The following is a 17,125-nucleotide window of genomic DNA, read 5'->3' on the forward strand; positions in this document are numbered from 1 at the left end:
TACATACATACATACATACATACATACATACATACATGATTAAAATGTAGAGTAACCATTAGATCTTATATTAACTACTAGCTGTACCCGGCCACGCGTTGCTGTGGCTCAGTCTGGTAAAACCGTGTGTTGCTTTTACGTCCAACAGATGGCGCTGTTTTTCAAAAAAAGCATGTTTTTACCTGTCACAGGTGTGACATTTATATAATATAGGTATATAAAAACACGCGCATATTCGAATGCAACGTTGTGTCAAAATTTCAAAGCAATCGGTGAAGAACTTTCGGAGATTTAAGATTTTGAACAAACGAACATTTACATTTTTATTTATATAGATTACACTTTTACTTTAACTGGCAAGCTAAACAAAATAAAGCAAAACAATTCAATGCTTGAATTTCTCTGTAAAAGGATAATTAGGAGCTCAATGGGATGAATTTGGTTCAGTAGATTCCTAATGACAACTTGGACATTTACTATCTTTCCTCATTCCTAGAAGTATCATGTTTACCCTGTTGTTATAAAGGAGTGGGCCTTGGTAAACAGTGAAGGGCAGCCAGAGACAGTGATACAACCGAGGAAGGATTTTAATGCTTGCTTTAAATTTTATGTTCACTGGCCAATTTTTTTCATCTTGTTTGCAATGCTGTAAAAATAGAATGGTTGTATTCCACTGCAAGGAAATATAGCTAAGAAATAAATTCTACTGTGTAAAATGATGGTGAGAAAGAATTTTAGAAACCAGGACAAATTGACTGAATATTTCTTGGGTTAAGCCGAAGGATTTGTTGGACAGGGATGAGACTGGGGAAGAAGAAAGGTAGATTTCTGTTTAATGAAAGGTAGGAAAAGAATGCACAGGTTGCAAATTCCTCACTTACATTCACTTATAGCTAGCTAGTGTTTGAATTTTAATGCATATTTGAGAAGATGGACATTGTTGCAAAAGTGTCCATTCCATGTAGGAAGAAGAGATGTCTTTAGCCCATAGTCACGGTTAGACGCCTTTCCACTTCTTTCTCCTGGATAGGAAAAAAACTTGACCTTTTAAAAACTAATGGTAGAACTCCAGGAAAACATAACAAGAAGTTTGATTTTGTTTAGTTTTTGCAAGACTTATTTCTCAAAAAAAGGGAAGGAAGGGCTGAAATCTCTAATAATATGCCATTAAACTACAGGGCTATAAAAATAATTTCTGCTTTAAAAAAACAAACAAAAACCCTTTTTATATGCCAGAATTACAGTATAGGTTATGGGAGCTCTACTTCTCTCACAGACCAGATTTATGAGAGGGGTGCTGGATGAGATATATTTATGGTATGATAAAGTTAAAATTCATGTGGATTTAAAAAAAAAATTATTTAGACGTACCAAATATGTATGGAATATACATAAACCAAATTGTGCCCCAAAACATCTTTTTATAGTAGAAGAGAAACAGCAACGACAAGCAAGGGAAATTTAAAATTAAATCAAGAGAGCAATTTCTAACGGAAGAATATTGTTTTCAATGGTTTTCTCATTTACAGTTATCAGAAAGATTCAAAATGGACAAAAAGATTTATGGTATGGAGCAAAGTAAGAAAATATGAACTATAGCTGTGCACTGATGATGAACATGTAATTGCTAAAATATATAAATTTGTGTTGAAATTTAAACAGAAGAACAGATTAAAGAATGGATGAGAAAATGGACTGAGAATTTTGGTTGGTCCTTTTAAAATCTTTTAATATTTTAGTTTTAATTTTATCTTTGTTCTTAACTCCATTTTAACTTTGTTTATGCTTTTATGCTTTTATACCACTTTTGATGTCTTTATTGTAAACCACCAATAGTTATTTAGGTGAGATGGGCAGTGTAGAAATGTAATAAATTAATAGTATACCATGCAAAATTTATGTTGTAGTTTTTGAGGTAGTTAGCAAGAAGCTCAATTAATAAGTAAACAGACATACTATTTATTTTCTAAAAAAACCCCCACAAGAATGATATAAATTAGGACTCTATACAATGAGCAGTATCTACAAGATGTCATATGTTTCAGCAGCAAAAGCAAGGAAATGTGGGAGCTGAGGGACCTAACAGGCAGAAGATCTAATATTGCAGAATGTGGGAGTAAGAGATGGGAGCCACCAAATCGTTTTCAAAGAATGCACAGCCCTTCCAATCACTTTTGCCTAGTGAAACTAGCAAGACACAAAAGTATAGAGTAGCTGAAAGAGATCATATACAGCATTTTGACTCAGAATTGCCTTTCAAGAATTTTGAGGCCCTTCTCAGTGAAAAGTGCTAGCATCTAAAATATTATTTTAAGAAGTGTGCTGCCTCCCAGTGGTCTTCTTATTGTATGCTAATTTATAAAAGTTTTGCTGCAGAAGGAAAAAAAATACTTAAATACAGGCAGTCCTTGCTTAATGACTGGCTATTTAGTGACCTGTGCAATTACACTGGACTTCTCCAAAGCTACTTTATGCCCTGTTTTCAAAGTTCTAATGGCCACATACACTCCATGATCAGTGATTGCATTTGGGGCATTTGGCAACTGGCTTGCATTTACAGCCATTTATAGCGTTCCACAATCACATAACTTTGATTTTTGGCTTTTTTGCCAATTTCTGGCATGTACTTCCAATTTCCAACACACACACAAAAATCCCCATTGGGGAAATCTGATTCACTTAACAATCAGGATATTTGCTTAATAACCATGGCAATTGCTTTACAACTGCCACAAAAAAAGGTGGTAAAATCAGGTGTGGTCAGTTATGTGGTAACTCCACAACTTACGAGAGTAGTTCAATTATGGTCATAAGTTGAGAACTACCTCTTGTTATTCAGTTCAGTAGTCTAAACTATTCTAGTTTGTCAAGAGCTCATTCTGCTAGGATGCACAGAAAGGAAGCAGACTCTTTTGAGAACCATCTCTCTCAATAATTTTTTCCTTAGCCATTCCAAAGGGATACACCAGAGGAAGGGATGGGAAGCAAAATCTTCCTAAGGCTTTGTAAGAGATCAAATCTTTTAGTTCTCTTCAAAAAGGGTTCCCACTTTCAGTATAATAGTATAACTTGTTTTTTCAGGAACTATTGTTTGTTCTTCTCTTTCCTTCTCACAGTTAAGCTACCTATTTCTGTTTTGTGTTGGGTCTTCAAGCCAGAGAGAACTGTCTTATTATTGGTGTTGGTTGTCTCTTCAGGGTTTTTAGCTTCTATACACTCATTCAACCACTAGATTCCTCCTTACATTTCATTAACCATGGCGTGAAGATTACTCACAGTTTTTACATGACACATCTTCATGAAATTGGCTTCCACACATACCCACTCTACTTTGGAATCACACTATTGTTGTAGATGATGATGATGATGATGATGATGATGATGATGATGATGATAATAATAATAATAATAAAAAAAATGTTGGAAGGGACTTTGGAGGTCATCTAGTCCAACCCCCTGCTCAGGCAGGAAAGCCTATACCATTTCAGACAAATTGTTGTCCATTCTCTTCTTAAAAACTTCCAGTGTTGGAGTATTCACAGCTTCTGGAGGCAGGTTGTTCCACTGATTAATTGTTCTAACTGTCAGGAAGTTTCTCCTTAGTTCTAGGTTGCTTCTCTCTTAGTTTCCATCGGATGCTGCTAGTTAGCTATCTAAGTAGGGGTTTCCATCTTTTTCTGAAATAAATCATGTTTTCTGAATAATTTGTGATGCCTCAATTAGGAAGTCAGTGGCAATATGATTAAGGGCTGGGGATCTCCTATGCTATTGGATTTTTAGGCTGTTGCAAGCAAACCTCTCACATCCAGTCACTGAGCACTGTCCTCCACAATCACATTGGCTTGTACTGCTGTTAAGATCAAACATCTGGTTTCCACAACTATTCACATAATACCTGACCAGGCATTATGCAGGGTTCTTATGTATCTGGGTTTGGTATTCATCTGGAAGAGCACTATATCTGCTTTAGACATGGGTTTAGTAGTCTCTTTGAAAAGGGTGCCCATCTTGATTTACAAAAAAGGCCTGGTGTTCTGGTCAATTTAAATTTGGAATGAGAGATGGGTTCTGTCAGTTGTGTATTGCTGGCTCTGCTCCAAATGAGTAAAAAATAGATTTTTCACTATTTTTGATAATAAGGGATTTGTACACAGTAGCTGTACTGTATGCTGATTTTATTATGGGAGAGGCTAGATGTATTGGATCTGGGTTGCCAAAATATGAATAGATGTCTATGTGTGTGCATATGTGTCAAAAAAAGTCAAGATAATGAAGGCAAAGATTAAATCAAAGCCCTACCCTTTTGTCTGGCATATACAAATATCAGTGGTGGGATTCAGCTGATTTGCACCACTTCGGCAGAACCGGTAGCTAATTTTTTGTTGCCCAGGCCCAGAATGAACTTCCGGAAGCGGCATCCACACAGAGAACCGGTTATTTGAACCCCACCATTGGAAACAATGTGTCTCATTATCATTAGGTAGGAAATATGGGTAGTCATGTTCTGCTTGTACCACTTCATAGTCATTGCCACTACAAGAGTAGAAACCTGGACTAGACACTTAATTGGTTTATTTGCGGGCAGCTCATAAGACACTAAGCACACAGTGTACAAAAAACCAGAAATGTGTAATGCAGCAAAATGCACACGTTATGTAAAGGTCGCTATGCGCAGCATCTGTAGCAAATTCATCCCTCATTGTATAAATTACAGGTATTTAGGTAACAAAATAAAATAAAATGAGACTTCCAAAAATTACCCAAAATGAAACTAAACATTCTAAATACAGTAATAGCTAATTTCGACGCTCTTGCCGGACGATTAACAATACTAGAGGCTTTGCTGAAAGGCACTAGACTAGCCGACTCCTTAAGTACAAAGGTCCTTCCGAGGCAGGAAGAGATCGCATTGCGCATGCTCTTTCTTTTCCAGCTTTCGTCCTGAGAGCGCTGCCACGGTAAGGCCTGGCTCTTATTAGTCTATCCTCCGCGCATCGTCCGCATCCTACGTTTTCACAGTCCGATACCCCTCCGTGGCGCCATTGGGCGCTCTCTTCTTTGCTTTCGTCGCGCTCGATTTGGCCGGGGAGAGTCGAGACTTGAGAAAAATCGGGATGCCTTTTGGAAGGCGGGCAATTTAGTTATCCAGGCCGTGTCTTCTGTAGAGATAACGTGGGAACTTTTGTGGGGTTCTAGGACGGGGGCAGCAAAGTTCGTCCCGTGCATCACAACTTTTTTGGGAACACACACTGTTCAGTAGTGTAGGCCTATCTGCAGTTTGTGTGGCTCTGTTTGCATTAAAAAAAAAAATTCCAGAAAAGTTAAAAGTTATGTATAAAGGATGAAGACTTCACTCGAGGTCAACCATCATTTTATACCAAGTAATTTTAAAGAGAATTGATTCCTATGCAAGTGTATGCTAGAATTTGTAAGAGATGCACATTGTTGTCATGCCTGATGTTTTGTGAATTGAAGCTGCCAAGCATTTCTAGTTTCAATGGAACTTTTACGTCTCATCCTCTAGTTATTGCTATTTTTTTTCAGAAAGAAATCTTATGTCTCGATGTTGGTGATTTGAGATTTAATTCTTTCTACTTCCGGTTAAAACATGGGACATGATAAAAAGTGGTCTGTCTTCCTGAGACCACTCCAGTCACAGTAGATTATACTGGCTAGTGGACAAATAATCTTGAGATAATATAGGTAGTTTTTCTCTGACCTTTCTTTAATTTTGTAGTGGTTGAGATGCACAAGTATGTCCTTTACCTTTCAGTTTTTTGGCACAGCAATAAGCTAATGTATTAACCTGTGTAGTGTTTCTTGACAACTAGTACTACTTTGAACTGCAGTTGACAACAAAATCTATATTTCCCACAGATGTTGATGCCTAAAAAAAATCGCATTGCAATCTATGAACTCCTTTTTAAGGAGGGTGTGATGGTAGCCAAGAAGGATGTCCACATGCCTAAGCATCCGGAACTAGCCGACAAAAATGTGCCCAACCTCCATGTCATGAAAGCAATGCAGGTAAATGTTTATCTTAACCAGCAAGTTAAATTGATCTTTGAATTGACTTGATGGTGCAGTTGGTTAGTTTACACCCGGGGTGTCAAACTCGCAACGTGACGTGTTGCAATGTATCGTGACTTTTTTGCCATTGCCGGCAATGGGGTGGGCGTGGTTTCGCTATGATGCATCTGGCCCGCGGGCCGGCAGTTTGACACCCCTGGTTTACACCTAACACTTTTCAATATACTTCTCTGTGCCTTTCTGTCCTTGCAAACTCTTCTTGTATTCTCTTTTGCTCTTTAAATTCTCTGAGAAGCTCATAGGTTTCATAAACCCCCACTTTATTGGCCTTTCCATTGCTATCAATTATAAACACTCTTGTCTTATGTTTGTTTTGCTTTTTTTATTCTCATTATGACCAAATCACTGCAGTATATTTATTTTGTACTGGTAATTCATTTTTGTATTGATCACATTCACATTCATTCAGCACCCATTCATTATTGATCCTATCTTTTCTTGTTTTACCACACATACATCTTCCCGCTAAATTCAACTTATTTTTATATTTTTCTGACAAACCTAACTCTTCTATATAGCAAAATGGGCACAATCACATTCTTACATATAGCCATTTTTGCTTTTTTTTTTGACAAACATTCCTTCCTGCAGACTACATATTACCAACTTCGTTTCTGCCAATACTAGTCCCTTGAAAATTCTATTTTCCTGCTTAAAGAAAACATTCCACTATTTATCTTCCATAGATAAATTCCACAGATTTATCATCTTGCTCTATATATTGCCATTTATGTATAATTTGAATATGTTCCATTTTCTTAATCAGACATATCTGTTGTGTTCTTCAATATGTTTAGGCCTTCTTGCCTTGTATAGTCTACCTTTGCTGGGTTCTCGGCCCCCAGCACAGCATTATTTGCATACAAAGATATGCATAAGTTCATGTCCTCAACCATCTTTCAATAAATGCCTGTGGATACCTATCATTGCCACAGGCATTTAGTCTACATGTTTCATTTTAAGAAAGAAAAGTTAATAATAGGGCATGACTTTTATATTTAAGTAGTGCTCTAGAAATAATTCCAGGAGGTAACAGTACTGTCTTAATCCTCCATGGCAAGTTGATCCTGAGAAAACTTTTGAAGTGGGATTTTAAACATGCAAATACTATATTTTCTGTTGTTAGCCCTTGTTGGGATTAAGAGCAGACTTTAGGCTTGAAAAAGTTGCACTTCATGAAGTAGCAGTATTTTTTTAATTCTTGAATATAGAGAGAAGAAAGAATAGTATTATCTGTTTATAATTTTAGAAGATGTGTAGAAACATGGCTGAACAGTTCAGGATAGAAACCTAGTTAGCTTTAATTATATCTTTAAAATATTATTCTTTTCTCCAACAACTAATTAGTGTGTCTTCCTAGTCCCTGAAATCTCGAGGCTATGTGAAGGAACAGTTTGCCTGGAGGCATTTTTACTGGTATTTGACCAATGAGGGCATCCAGTACCTGCGAGATTATCTCCACCTACCACCTGAAATCGTGCCTGCCACTTTGCGTCGCAGCCGTCCTGAAACAGGCAGACCCAGGCCCAAAGGTGAGTTTTGCTTTGGAAATTTAGAATTTCACTTTGATAGTTTTGATTTATTAGTGAAATTTTTAATGTTTCTCTGGATTTGGTATTTATTGCCAAGAAAGGAAATATTTTGGAAGGGTTCTTTAATTTTACTTAAATATTTATATTGCACGTCTTGAGTTCAAAGCATATAATAAATCATTAATTAACAATTTAAAATATTCTTTAATGCATTGTTTAAGTTGTAAAATAGTTAACAAAAATTTAAATGATCCTTGAGATCTATTTCTAAAACAAAAATACTAAGTGCTTGCACTACATTCACTACACATTCTCTTTCACACACACACACACACATAGAGAGAGAGAGAGATGGTTTACTTAGCAACCATTTTGCTGCAACCAATTGCAGTTGCTACATGAGGACTGCCTGTAGTCATAAATATTTTGGTGCTGATCATAGGTTGCTTTACAAAGAAAATAGCATGTGCTTATTGTGCTAGTATATTGTATTATTGTGTTCTCTTGTCTAAATTGCTTCTAGTTTTGATTATGTTCACATATACTGACAACCAAGCTTTGTATTAGGTGGTTCTTAATTTTTTTGAAATTAGTTCATTAGGGAAATATACTAACATTCACCTTCTTAGAGAATTGTTCGTGAGCATTCTAGCAACATACATGAACAATATTTTGTAAAATATAAAGTATTTCTATATCAGTGATACTTAGTCTTCAATTAAATTTTCAGGGCAGGTAGTGAAGTGGTTGTCTATCCTATTTAAGTTGTGTACTGCTTCAGTTTCAAAAGACTCATTAGCTATTAACTGTGCGAACAGAGCATAGTGTCTATACTTTTTTCCAGTTTTTGTATTATAGCCACTTGTTTTAAGTAATCTCACTTTCACCTGAATTATAGCTCTAAAAAGGGTTAGGTTGCCAGGTGAAATGAAAGTGGTAAAGGAATAATTTAAATTGAAAAGGGGATTTTATTACTGTGTCTGTAACAGTAAGAATACATGATTATGAAATGGGGCGTAGTTTTCATTGACCTCTTAAATGATAGTAATAGTTATAAAAAGTGACAAATTTGAAATCATGCAAATTTTAATAAAATATATTCTAGTTCACCAGTTAGAAACTAGAGATGTGCTATACTTCAAATTTGAAGCTAGAAAATTGTCTTGGAATGACATATGCCCTCTGCATTTATTGGCACCTCTTCAAGGAAGCCATGCCTTCAGAGGTTTATGATTAACAACACTATCCCAGGGAGATGTACTGTTGAATTAAGATACTGATAGTGTGGGTCACAAGCTGTTTCAGAGATCACATGATGGGCCTTAATTGAATATGTGTTTTCCTAGGAATATGTGGCTACTATGTTAACCGAGGAAAAGACACCATTTTTTAAAGGATGTACTGTTGGGTGGCGTACATGCCTATCCCCACCCCGAAGCACCTTTGGACTTTGTGTTTGAAGTATAGGCAGTCCTTGACTTACGGCCACAATTGAGCCCAAAATTTCTGTTGCTAAGTAAGACATTTGTTAAGTGAGCTTTGCCCCTTTTTATAACCTTTCTTGCCACAATTGTTAAGTGAATCACTGTGGCTGTTAAGCGAATCTGACTTTCGCATTGCTTGTCAGAAGATCAGAAAAGGTGATCACATGACCCAGGGACACTGCAACCGTCATAAACACGAGTCACTCCAATTTTTGATCATGTGACCATGGGGTGGCTGCAATGGTCAGAAGTGTAAAAAACGGTCATAAGTCACTTTTTTGGTGCCGTTGTAACTTTGAACGGTCACTAAATGAACTGTTACAAGTTGAGGACTGCCTGTACAGCACTTCCCTAATGAAGACAGAATTTTGGTCCTGATGGGACATGCCGACTAATTCAGTTATTCCTGTTTGCAATGTTCTATTAATTAGCTTTGGATGTGTTTCTCATTTAATTCAGAGTGAGCTATAGGCACAGTTTGAATTTATTATTATAGGTGGCATTATGATGGATAGTTTATCTAATTGGATTGACAGGAATGCTGGACCACAGTGGATGGGCAGTATAGGAGAAAGAGCTGAAATGAATAGGTTTGGGGCAACTTAAAATAATCAACGAAGTTGATGTGAGGACAAAACAGTTGCCTAGAACCATCATATTTGCACTTGGTTCCAGTGAATCATAAACCTACCTTTTCTATGGAAGATGTAGATACAATATTTGCATCTAGTTCTGATTTATTTGGCTTTTACCAAACAATTGATATTATCAATTTTTTTGTCTATTTTCAAAAGTAATGAATCTAATTTCATTGTAAATACTAGCTGAATCATAATTTTGCACCTTCAAACTAAATTGTGATTTTTATTTTTTAGGTTTAGAGGGTGAACGTCCTGCTCGTCTTACACGAGGAGAAGCTGATAGGGATACCTATAGAAGAAGTGCAGCTCCTCGTAAGTATTAACTTTATTGCTGAACTGAAAAGATATCTACCTTTTGCCATTGTTGTTATGTTCTGTAGTCCTGACCATGAACTTCTGCAAAAGGAAGAATTGTCTTTTCAGTTGTGTTGTGCTTTGGAAAAACTTTGAGCTTAGAAGGATAGTGTTATTGTTGAAAAGAGTTTCCATCAGAGCTTTGTTGTTCTTAACAAGCAAGGAAAGGAACACTTGCTAGGGTAAGAATATATACTGACTTCAGCAGTAAAATTGCATAACTGATTATACGTTGTACTGGACTTCTAGTATTCTAATAAACTTTAGGCACATCTACATGTAATAGGGATCTTCATATATGGCATTCTTACCTTAATACTTTTTTTGCTATCAGCTGGTGCAGACAAAAAGGCAGAAGCTGGTGCTGGGTCAGCTACTGAATTTCAGTTTGTAAGTATAATGTATTTTACTGTGTTTAATGCATGCTAAAAATATGCGGCAGTTTAAATATAAAAGTGAAAGAACAGTATGCCATGATGATTAAGTAATGCAAAATTCCATCAAGCATTAATCACGAGAATGTAATTGTATTCACCTTCCTAGAGGTGCATGAAAAATGTTACTGTTAATAGAATTTAGATTATCATTAGTTGCACAGGTAGAAATGTAGATCCAAATATTAATTGCCAGTAAATGTAAAATACTGTTTATGGGTGTATTTTTTTGCTTGTTTCAGCAGTAACGGGGGACCTTCCTTCATCATACAAATAATAGCAATTAAATAGAGAAAATATTTACTGATATAGAATTGCTTCTTTTTCATTTTGAGTTATGGCTCTCTTTAATTGCCTTCTTTTCCCAAGCATAATATGAGGGCTACTTGGAGGGGTATTAGTAAGTTTAATTTAGCCAGTTATTGACCAAATTGCACCATGATTGAAATACTTGAGATTAAAAAAGAAATACTTTCGAATATTTGAGCTATGACTTCTTATGTTTTGCTCCTGCCCTTTAGTTTTTCTACCTGAGGTATAGAAAAGAATTATTTTGTCCAAATGCCCAATAGTTTGAATGGTGGCATCACTACCCTACTTTTAATGTTCCTAGTTTGTTTACTTTTAAGTCCTGTCAACTCTTTTTTTTTTTACTCATGCAGTAATTGTGGAACAAACTTTTAATGTTTTCTTTTTAATTTACAGAGAGGTGGATTTGGACGTGGGCGTGGTCAACCCCCTCAGTAGAAAACCTGCTGTTATTTGCATCTTGTGTATAATAAAAATGTGAAAAAAAATCACTATTCTTGAATCATTTAATTAACATGCTGAAATGGTGATGCATTTATAAGCTGCAAGATTCTAATTCTTGCTTTCTTATGTGGAAGTTATACCCCAAAAATGGATTTACGGGAAATCTTGGCTGTTTTAAAGGTACGCTCCAAATTTTCAAGGGTTCAAAGGAGGTTCTTTGTAGTAGCCGTTATTTCCTGACCTTCCTAGCCATATAGCATCAATCTCATGCCCTGATATTGTCATTCTCTTTGTTGAAATAGATGATTTGTATGAATTAACTAATTCTGTGTATAGTTTACTCTGATCCTTAATGTTGGTTTCCTTGACTCATATCATTGGAGTTTTGGTTTATGTTGTTATTACAGTATGTTGCAGCATCTTTCATCTGTGAGCCCAAGATGACTCACACGAAGGTTGGTCTCATCTAGTTTTATTCTTGGAACAGCAACCAGGGTGAAATGAGTTGGGCTTAAGAAAGTGTGTGATTGGTCTAAAGTCATCCAATTAACTTAGTATAGTTAAGTGAGGATTTAAATCTGGTCCCAGTTCCAAAACTGAATAGCTACCCTTTTCCTGGTTCTAGCTGTTACAACTGCTGAAAATGGAATGTTGGGGAACTACCTCTGACATGCAGTTCTAGCCATTAATCATTATAACTGTGTGTTATAGCTCACTATTCATTTTACCAGTAGAGCGTTGAAAAAATTCTACCTAGCATTCAATAATAATGATGTTAATATTGGAATTTATATATGTGTTGTACTTAGTGGCCTCTTATGTCCAGATGAAGCATGTGGCTGGATTTAGTCTCAGGGAAGTGAACTGGAGATTTAGATGGCTTATGCTAGGCAATTGCAAGAATCAACGCTGACTGATGGCACAGGGGAAAAAAAAGCTGAGTGCGATTCATTCAAAGTCATCCAATGAATTTCAGTAGTTGACGAGGAAGCTTAAACCTGAAACTCCTCACTGCTATATCTATACTTTTAGGCAGTACTGCATTGTCTCTTAGTTTACAAGATATTTTATAAAGATGATTTGAGTCACCGGAGAGGATTATTGTAGGATTTCTGTGGCTTCTGGAGGAATGTCATGAGCATACACACCAGCAAGCTGAACGCTGAAATAACTTCTGGAATTGATCTTAACCTAAAAATAACTGCTGAATGCTTATAATCTATATACGATTAAAACTCTCATGACCTTTAATTGAGTGAAACAGTGCATCATAGGGCAGCAACGTTTGGACCAAGGTACCCCAAGTAGGCTAAATTACAGCATGCCTCCAAATCTGGGACCCATGACTCCCAAGAAAATGAAATTTGGGGAAGTTGTGGTTGCTCCAGTACTACTGGCTGCTGCTGGTGCAGTCACATGATCTTCATTTTCAATATTCCATTGAATATTCCAGCCAGTCTTGCAATCCATCATTCCCTCCCTGACCAAGCAGCAACCACTTAACCTGTTTGGTGGAAAGGGAAGGGATATTTCTGATGCTCCCTGTCAGATTCCCTCAAGGAGACAAGATGGGGAAGCTGGCAGGAAGTCAAAAGTTGCTCTTGCTCCCACTCCTCATCTGTCCTCCCTAGGTCATTGTGGTTGTGTGTTTAGGTAAATATCTCTGACTCAACAGGGCATGACTTGTCTAATGTCTTTTGCAAGTTAACCACTTTTTGTTCTAATCATTGTGATTATGAATGCCTAACTAATAAGCTTGCATGTTATAGGAGAATATGAAATCCCATAAAGAATACATTGCCTAGTGACAAAATATGTTGGTCTGAATGGGAGTTATAACTATTGCAAAACTTGACAGCTTTCTCCTAACAAGTTTAATTTAGTATAGGTAGTTCTCAACTTAACCTCAATTGGTACCAGAATTTCTGTTGCAAAGCAAAGTGGTGGTTAAGTAAGTCATGCCCAATTTTACAGCCTTTTTTGCTGCTTTTGTTAAGTGAATCCCTGCAGCTGTTAAGTGAATCATAGGATTAAGTGAATCCAGCTTCCTCCATTGACTTTGCTTGGTGGAAGCTGTTTGGGAAGGTTGCAAATGGCAATCGCATGACCCTGGGATGCCACAACCATTGTAAATACATGCGTTTCCAAAGGCCCAAACATAGGGATGCTGCTGATTGTAAATGTGGTTACTAGTCATACGTCACTTTTTTCAGTGCCATTTTAATTTTGAACGGCCACTAAACAATTGGTTGTAAGCCAGAAACTACTTGTATAGTAAGTTTTAGACAATTATTCAATTACAGTCCTAGTTTAATGACTACAATTGGGATCTACAACTTAGTTGTTAAGGGAAGCAGCTGCAACTATTATGTTCTTGTTTCAGCTTTCTTTTGCTTTACAGACCTGCAAAGATAGTAAATGCAAGGATTGATTGTTAAGTTTCTTTTTCATCATTTACATAACTGAATGATTGCTAAACACAAAGGAAAAGTACCTGTATATATTCAGATACAGTATCACAAAATTTGTCTATAATTGCTAACAGCTCAGTTTTGGAACAGATGGATTTTTCCTTTGATGTATTGATTTCTTTGAGCTATTTAGGTATATATTGAATCACTGAATCTTTCTAATGTTAAAACAACAGCTCTATTTTTAATGGTATTAGTAAATGCTGTTATTCATATATTTAGTAACTCCAATAGAATATATTTTTATTTCCTATTCAAATGGAATACGCTTATTCACACGGAAGTGGTTTATGAATTCTGTATCTTCAAGTAAAGCTCCATTATTTCAGTTTTGCCCATATGTGGTATCTGTTTCCTCCTAAATAATATACAGCACTGGAAATATCCTATTAATTTTGGAAAAGAATCTCAATCTGTACAATCCATTTAGAAAATGATGATCCTTCAGTCTTGTCTGGACATCTAGGCAGAAACCAGCTAGAGATGTAATGCAGAGCTGGCAACTCATGGGTAACATCACACAGATCATACTGCTAGCAGTTGCCAGAATAACTGATTACCAGCAGCACTTTTTTCTCACTTGAAGATGTAATTGGAAGTCAGAGGGCATTGGGAGACAAACTGAATTTTTACCCTTACATGCTCCATTTTAAATAATTTATACATTTTGGGGTCAATTTTTGGCATTTGGGATAGATTATGGTATTTTCAAGGATGAAAGTGAAAATAGTTTTAAATCTCAGAAATTATTCCTATCCCACCTTCAACCTTGAAAAAATAACTTTCCACATTTCTTGTAATCAAGGAAAGGGAGGTGAATTACTTACCCCTATATTAATGAAATATAACCTGAGTATATTTTTACCTATCCAAACAAGGAATATTTTAGTGTTTCTATTTCTTCAATGTTAGGGCTAGTAAAAAAAATTAAAAGGCAAACTATGAAAAATAATTGGATTCAAAATGTATGAATCCATACTTGGCTCAGTTGGAAATCTCTCCCCAAATTCTTCGCACTTTCATTGTCATCTCCAGCAAGCAGGATCCTTCAGTCTTTTAAATTTTTCTTTCATGAATTTCAAGCACACATCTCTGCTTTTTCCCTTTTTATATTTTCCTAATTTGTCCCATGGTTCTTGGCAGCAGTGAATTTTTTTTGATAAAAGAAAATGTCCATGGAAGCACAATAAAAATGATGAGGAATTTGGAAGCTAAATTCTGTGAAGAAAGCTTTAAGAATTGTGTACATTTATGCTAAAAAGAAAAAGCTAAGGGGAGACATAGTAACAGTTGTATACTGACTGTGGATTCATCCTCTAGTGCAGGGCTTTTCAACCTTTTCACCCATTGTACCATTTTTAGGATACGGCAACATCCGAGTACCACCAGTCACCCAGCAAGATGTCAAAAACATGACCAAAAAAAAAAAGGAAAAAAGTGATAAAGTACAGGTAGTCCTCGACTTACAACAGTTCACTTAGTGACTGTTCGAAGTTACATTGGCACTGAAAAAAGTGCCCCCCAAGCCACAGCCGAGCAAGACGCCTGCCCGCCTGGCGGCGCTCTTCCTCCTGTCCGAGGTTTTCATTGCTGTGAGCATTTCTGTTGAGGATTGGCAGCGGGGGTGGGGTGGGAGGTGTTTGGTTTTTATTCACCCCCGTCTGCTGGGTGGTTGCAGCAGGTTTTGGTCATTTCACATGACCCTGGGACACTGTGACCGTCATAAATATGAATCAGTTGCCAAGCATCTGAATGTAAATCACAAGACCCTGGAGATGCTGCAACATTCCAGCTGATCGACGCTACTTCTGGGCTCAGCAGAAGTGCCAGGATCAGTGCCGCTTTCCAGCTGATTGGTGCTTCTTCAGGGCTCAGCAAAAGCACCAGGATCAGCGCCAAGCTCCAGCTGGATCCTGGCGCTGATCCTGGCGCTTCCACTGAGCCCTGAGAGCCCCGAAGAAGCGCTGATCTTGGTGCTTCCACTGAGCCCTGACAGCCCTGCAGCTCCAGCCATCTCTCGCTCAGGCTTGTGCGGTGCTGCCACCAGTTCAGCTCATTCCCCTTCCCCACTACCACTTTTCTAGGATGGTCGCATACCACCTGCCAGGTGCCAATGTACCACAGGTGGTACCCCTACCACTGGTTGAAAAGCCCTGCTCTAGTGCCCCTGGATAGGACAGGAGCCATTGAGTGGAAACTTTCCAGAGAGAGATCCAAACTTGAAAAATTTCCATCTGAGAGCTATTCAACATAGTTTGCCTCATGAGTTCTGGGTGCTCTATCAATTAAATTTTCAAATATGTGAGCCATTTATATGGGATAGTATGCGGATTCCTGCCATGGACAGGTGTTTGGACTAATCTTGAAGGTTTCTTCCAAATCTTTCTTCAGAGACAGGGTTTGTTTAAAAGCAACAAATGCAGAATGGTTAGTTGATGACCCTTAATAGTTCTGATGTGATTCACTGCCGATATTTTGTAATAGTTTGGTACAATGTATGCCCATAATGGGAAACAGACTGTTTATACCATGGAAATTCCTCTGTGAGAGGACTTTTATTATACACACAAACAAAAGTATCCTGTATTTTAGATATATTTTCTTATAAGGAATAGAGAAAGTGGATGTGTATTTTGAGGGAAAAATTATAATGAAGCACAAATTGCATTTTGTAAAGTTTTAGAGATTCTTTTTCAGTCATCTCCCAGTAAATCTCCACTGAGCATCTGTGTAGTCAGCATTGTGCACATGGCAACAGCATATACCCTGTAGAATCCTAATGTGATTCCATTGTTAATACAAATGCAATTACTCAAAACTGTTCTTCTCACATTTTTCAAATAAATAGAGGTATGCAGGCAATTAAAATTAAATGTCAGTTCAACAATATGTCATGTCGTGTAATATGTTTAAACCCAATATGTTTCATGTTTGAAATTGAAACACAGCCTAGGCTGTGATCCTTGAACTCGGGTCCTTTTAGCATTAGCAGCTGACAATATTATTGAGAGTATACTTATCCTATACTTAAAAAAACCTTTCAACTATGGCAATACTCTTATTATATCTGCAGATAGCCACCTGGCAGTCCTGTTTAGTGAGCCCTTTTGGATAAAGACTTGGAAGTTGAATGCAGTTGAATTTCAGAGCATCTATTGGATAAAATTGCTTGAATTTATTTCCAGTTAAATACCAGTCCTGATACAGGTCCAGTTTAGATGCAATAGGCACAGTCTGTCCCTATTATCTGGGAAAAGTTTGAATAGGGTCCTCTTGAATTTGAATTCAGCCATCTGCTCATTAAATCTGTATTCTTCCTGGCTAGCTAAGGCTGCCTGAGGGGTGATATAGTTAGATTCTAGCAGT

At 37.0% G+C, this 17,125-nt stretch overlaps 1 protein-coding gene across 1 annotated transcript; it reads left to right on the plus strand.

The window, feature by feature from the left end:
• The first annotated feature begins 4,879 nt into the window (after positions 1–4,879).
• Positions 4,880–11,313, plus strand: LOC107291429 (40S ribosomal protein S10). Its single transcript, XM_015820424.1, has 6 exons — positions 4,880–4,958; positions 5,878–6,027; positions 7,451–7,622; positions 9,982–10,059; positions 10,436–10,491; positions 11,241–11,313. The coding sequence occupies exons 2-6, from the start codon at positions 5,878–5,880 to the stop codon at positions 11,280–11,282; spliced, it is 498 nt and encodes a 165-aa protein (XP_015675910.1). The 5' UTR covers positions 4,880–4,958; the 3' UTR covers positions 11,283–11,313.
• Positions 11,314–17,125: the final 5,812 nt, after the last annotated feature.

Source organism: Protobothrops mucrosquamatus, unplaced genomic scaffold (assembly GCF_001527695.2).
Source record: "Protobothrops mucrosquamatus isolate PMUCROS unplaced genomic scaffold, P.Mucros_1.0 scaffold1128, whole genome shotgun sequence".
Classification (NCBI taxonomy): Eukaryota; Metazoa; Chordata; class Lepidosauria; order Squamata; family Viperidae; genus Protobothrops; species Protobothrops mucrosquamatus.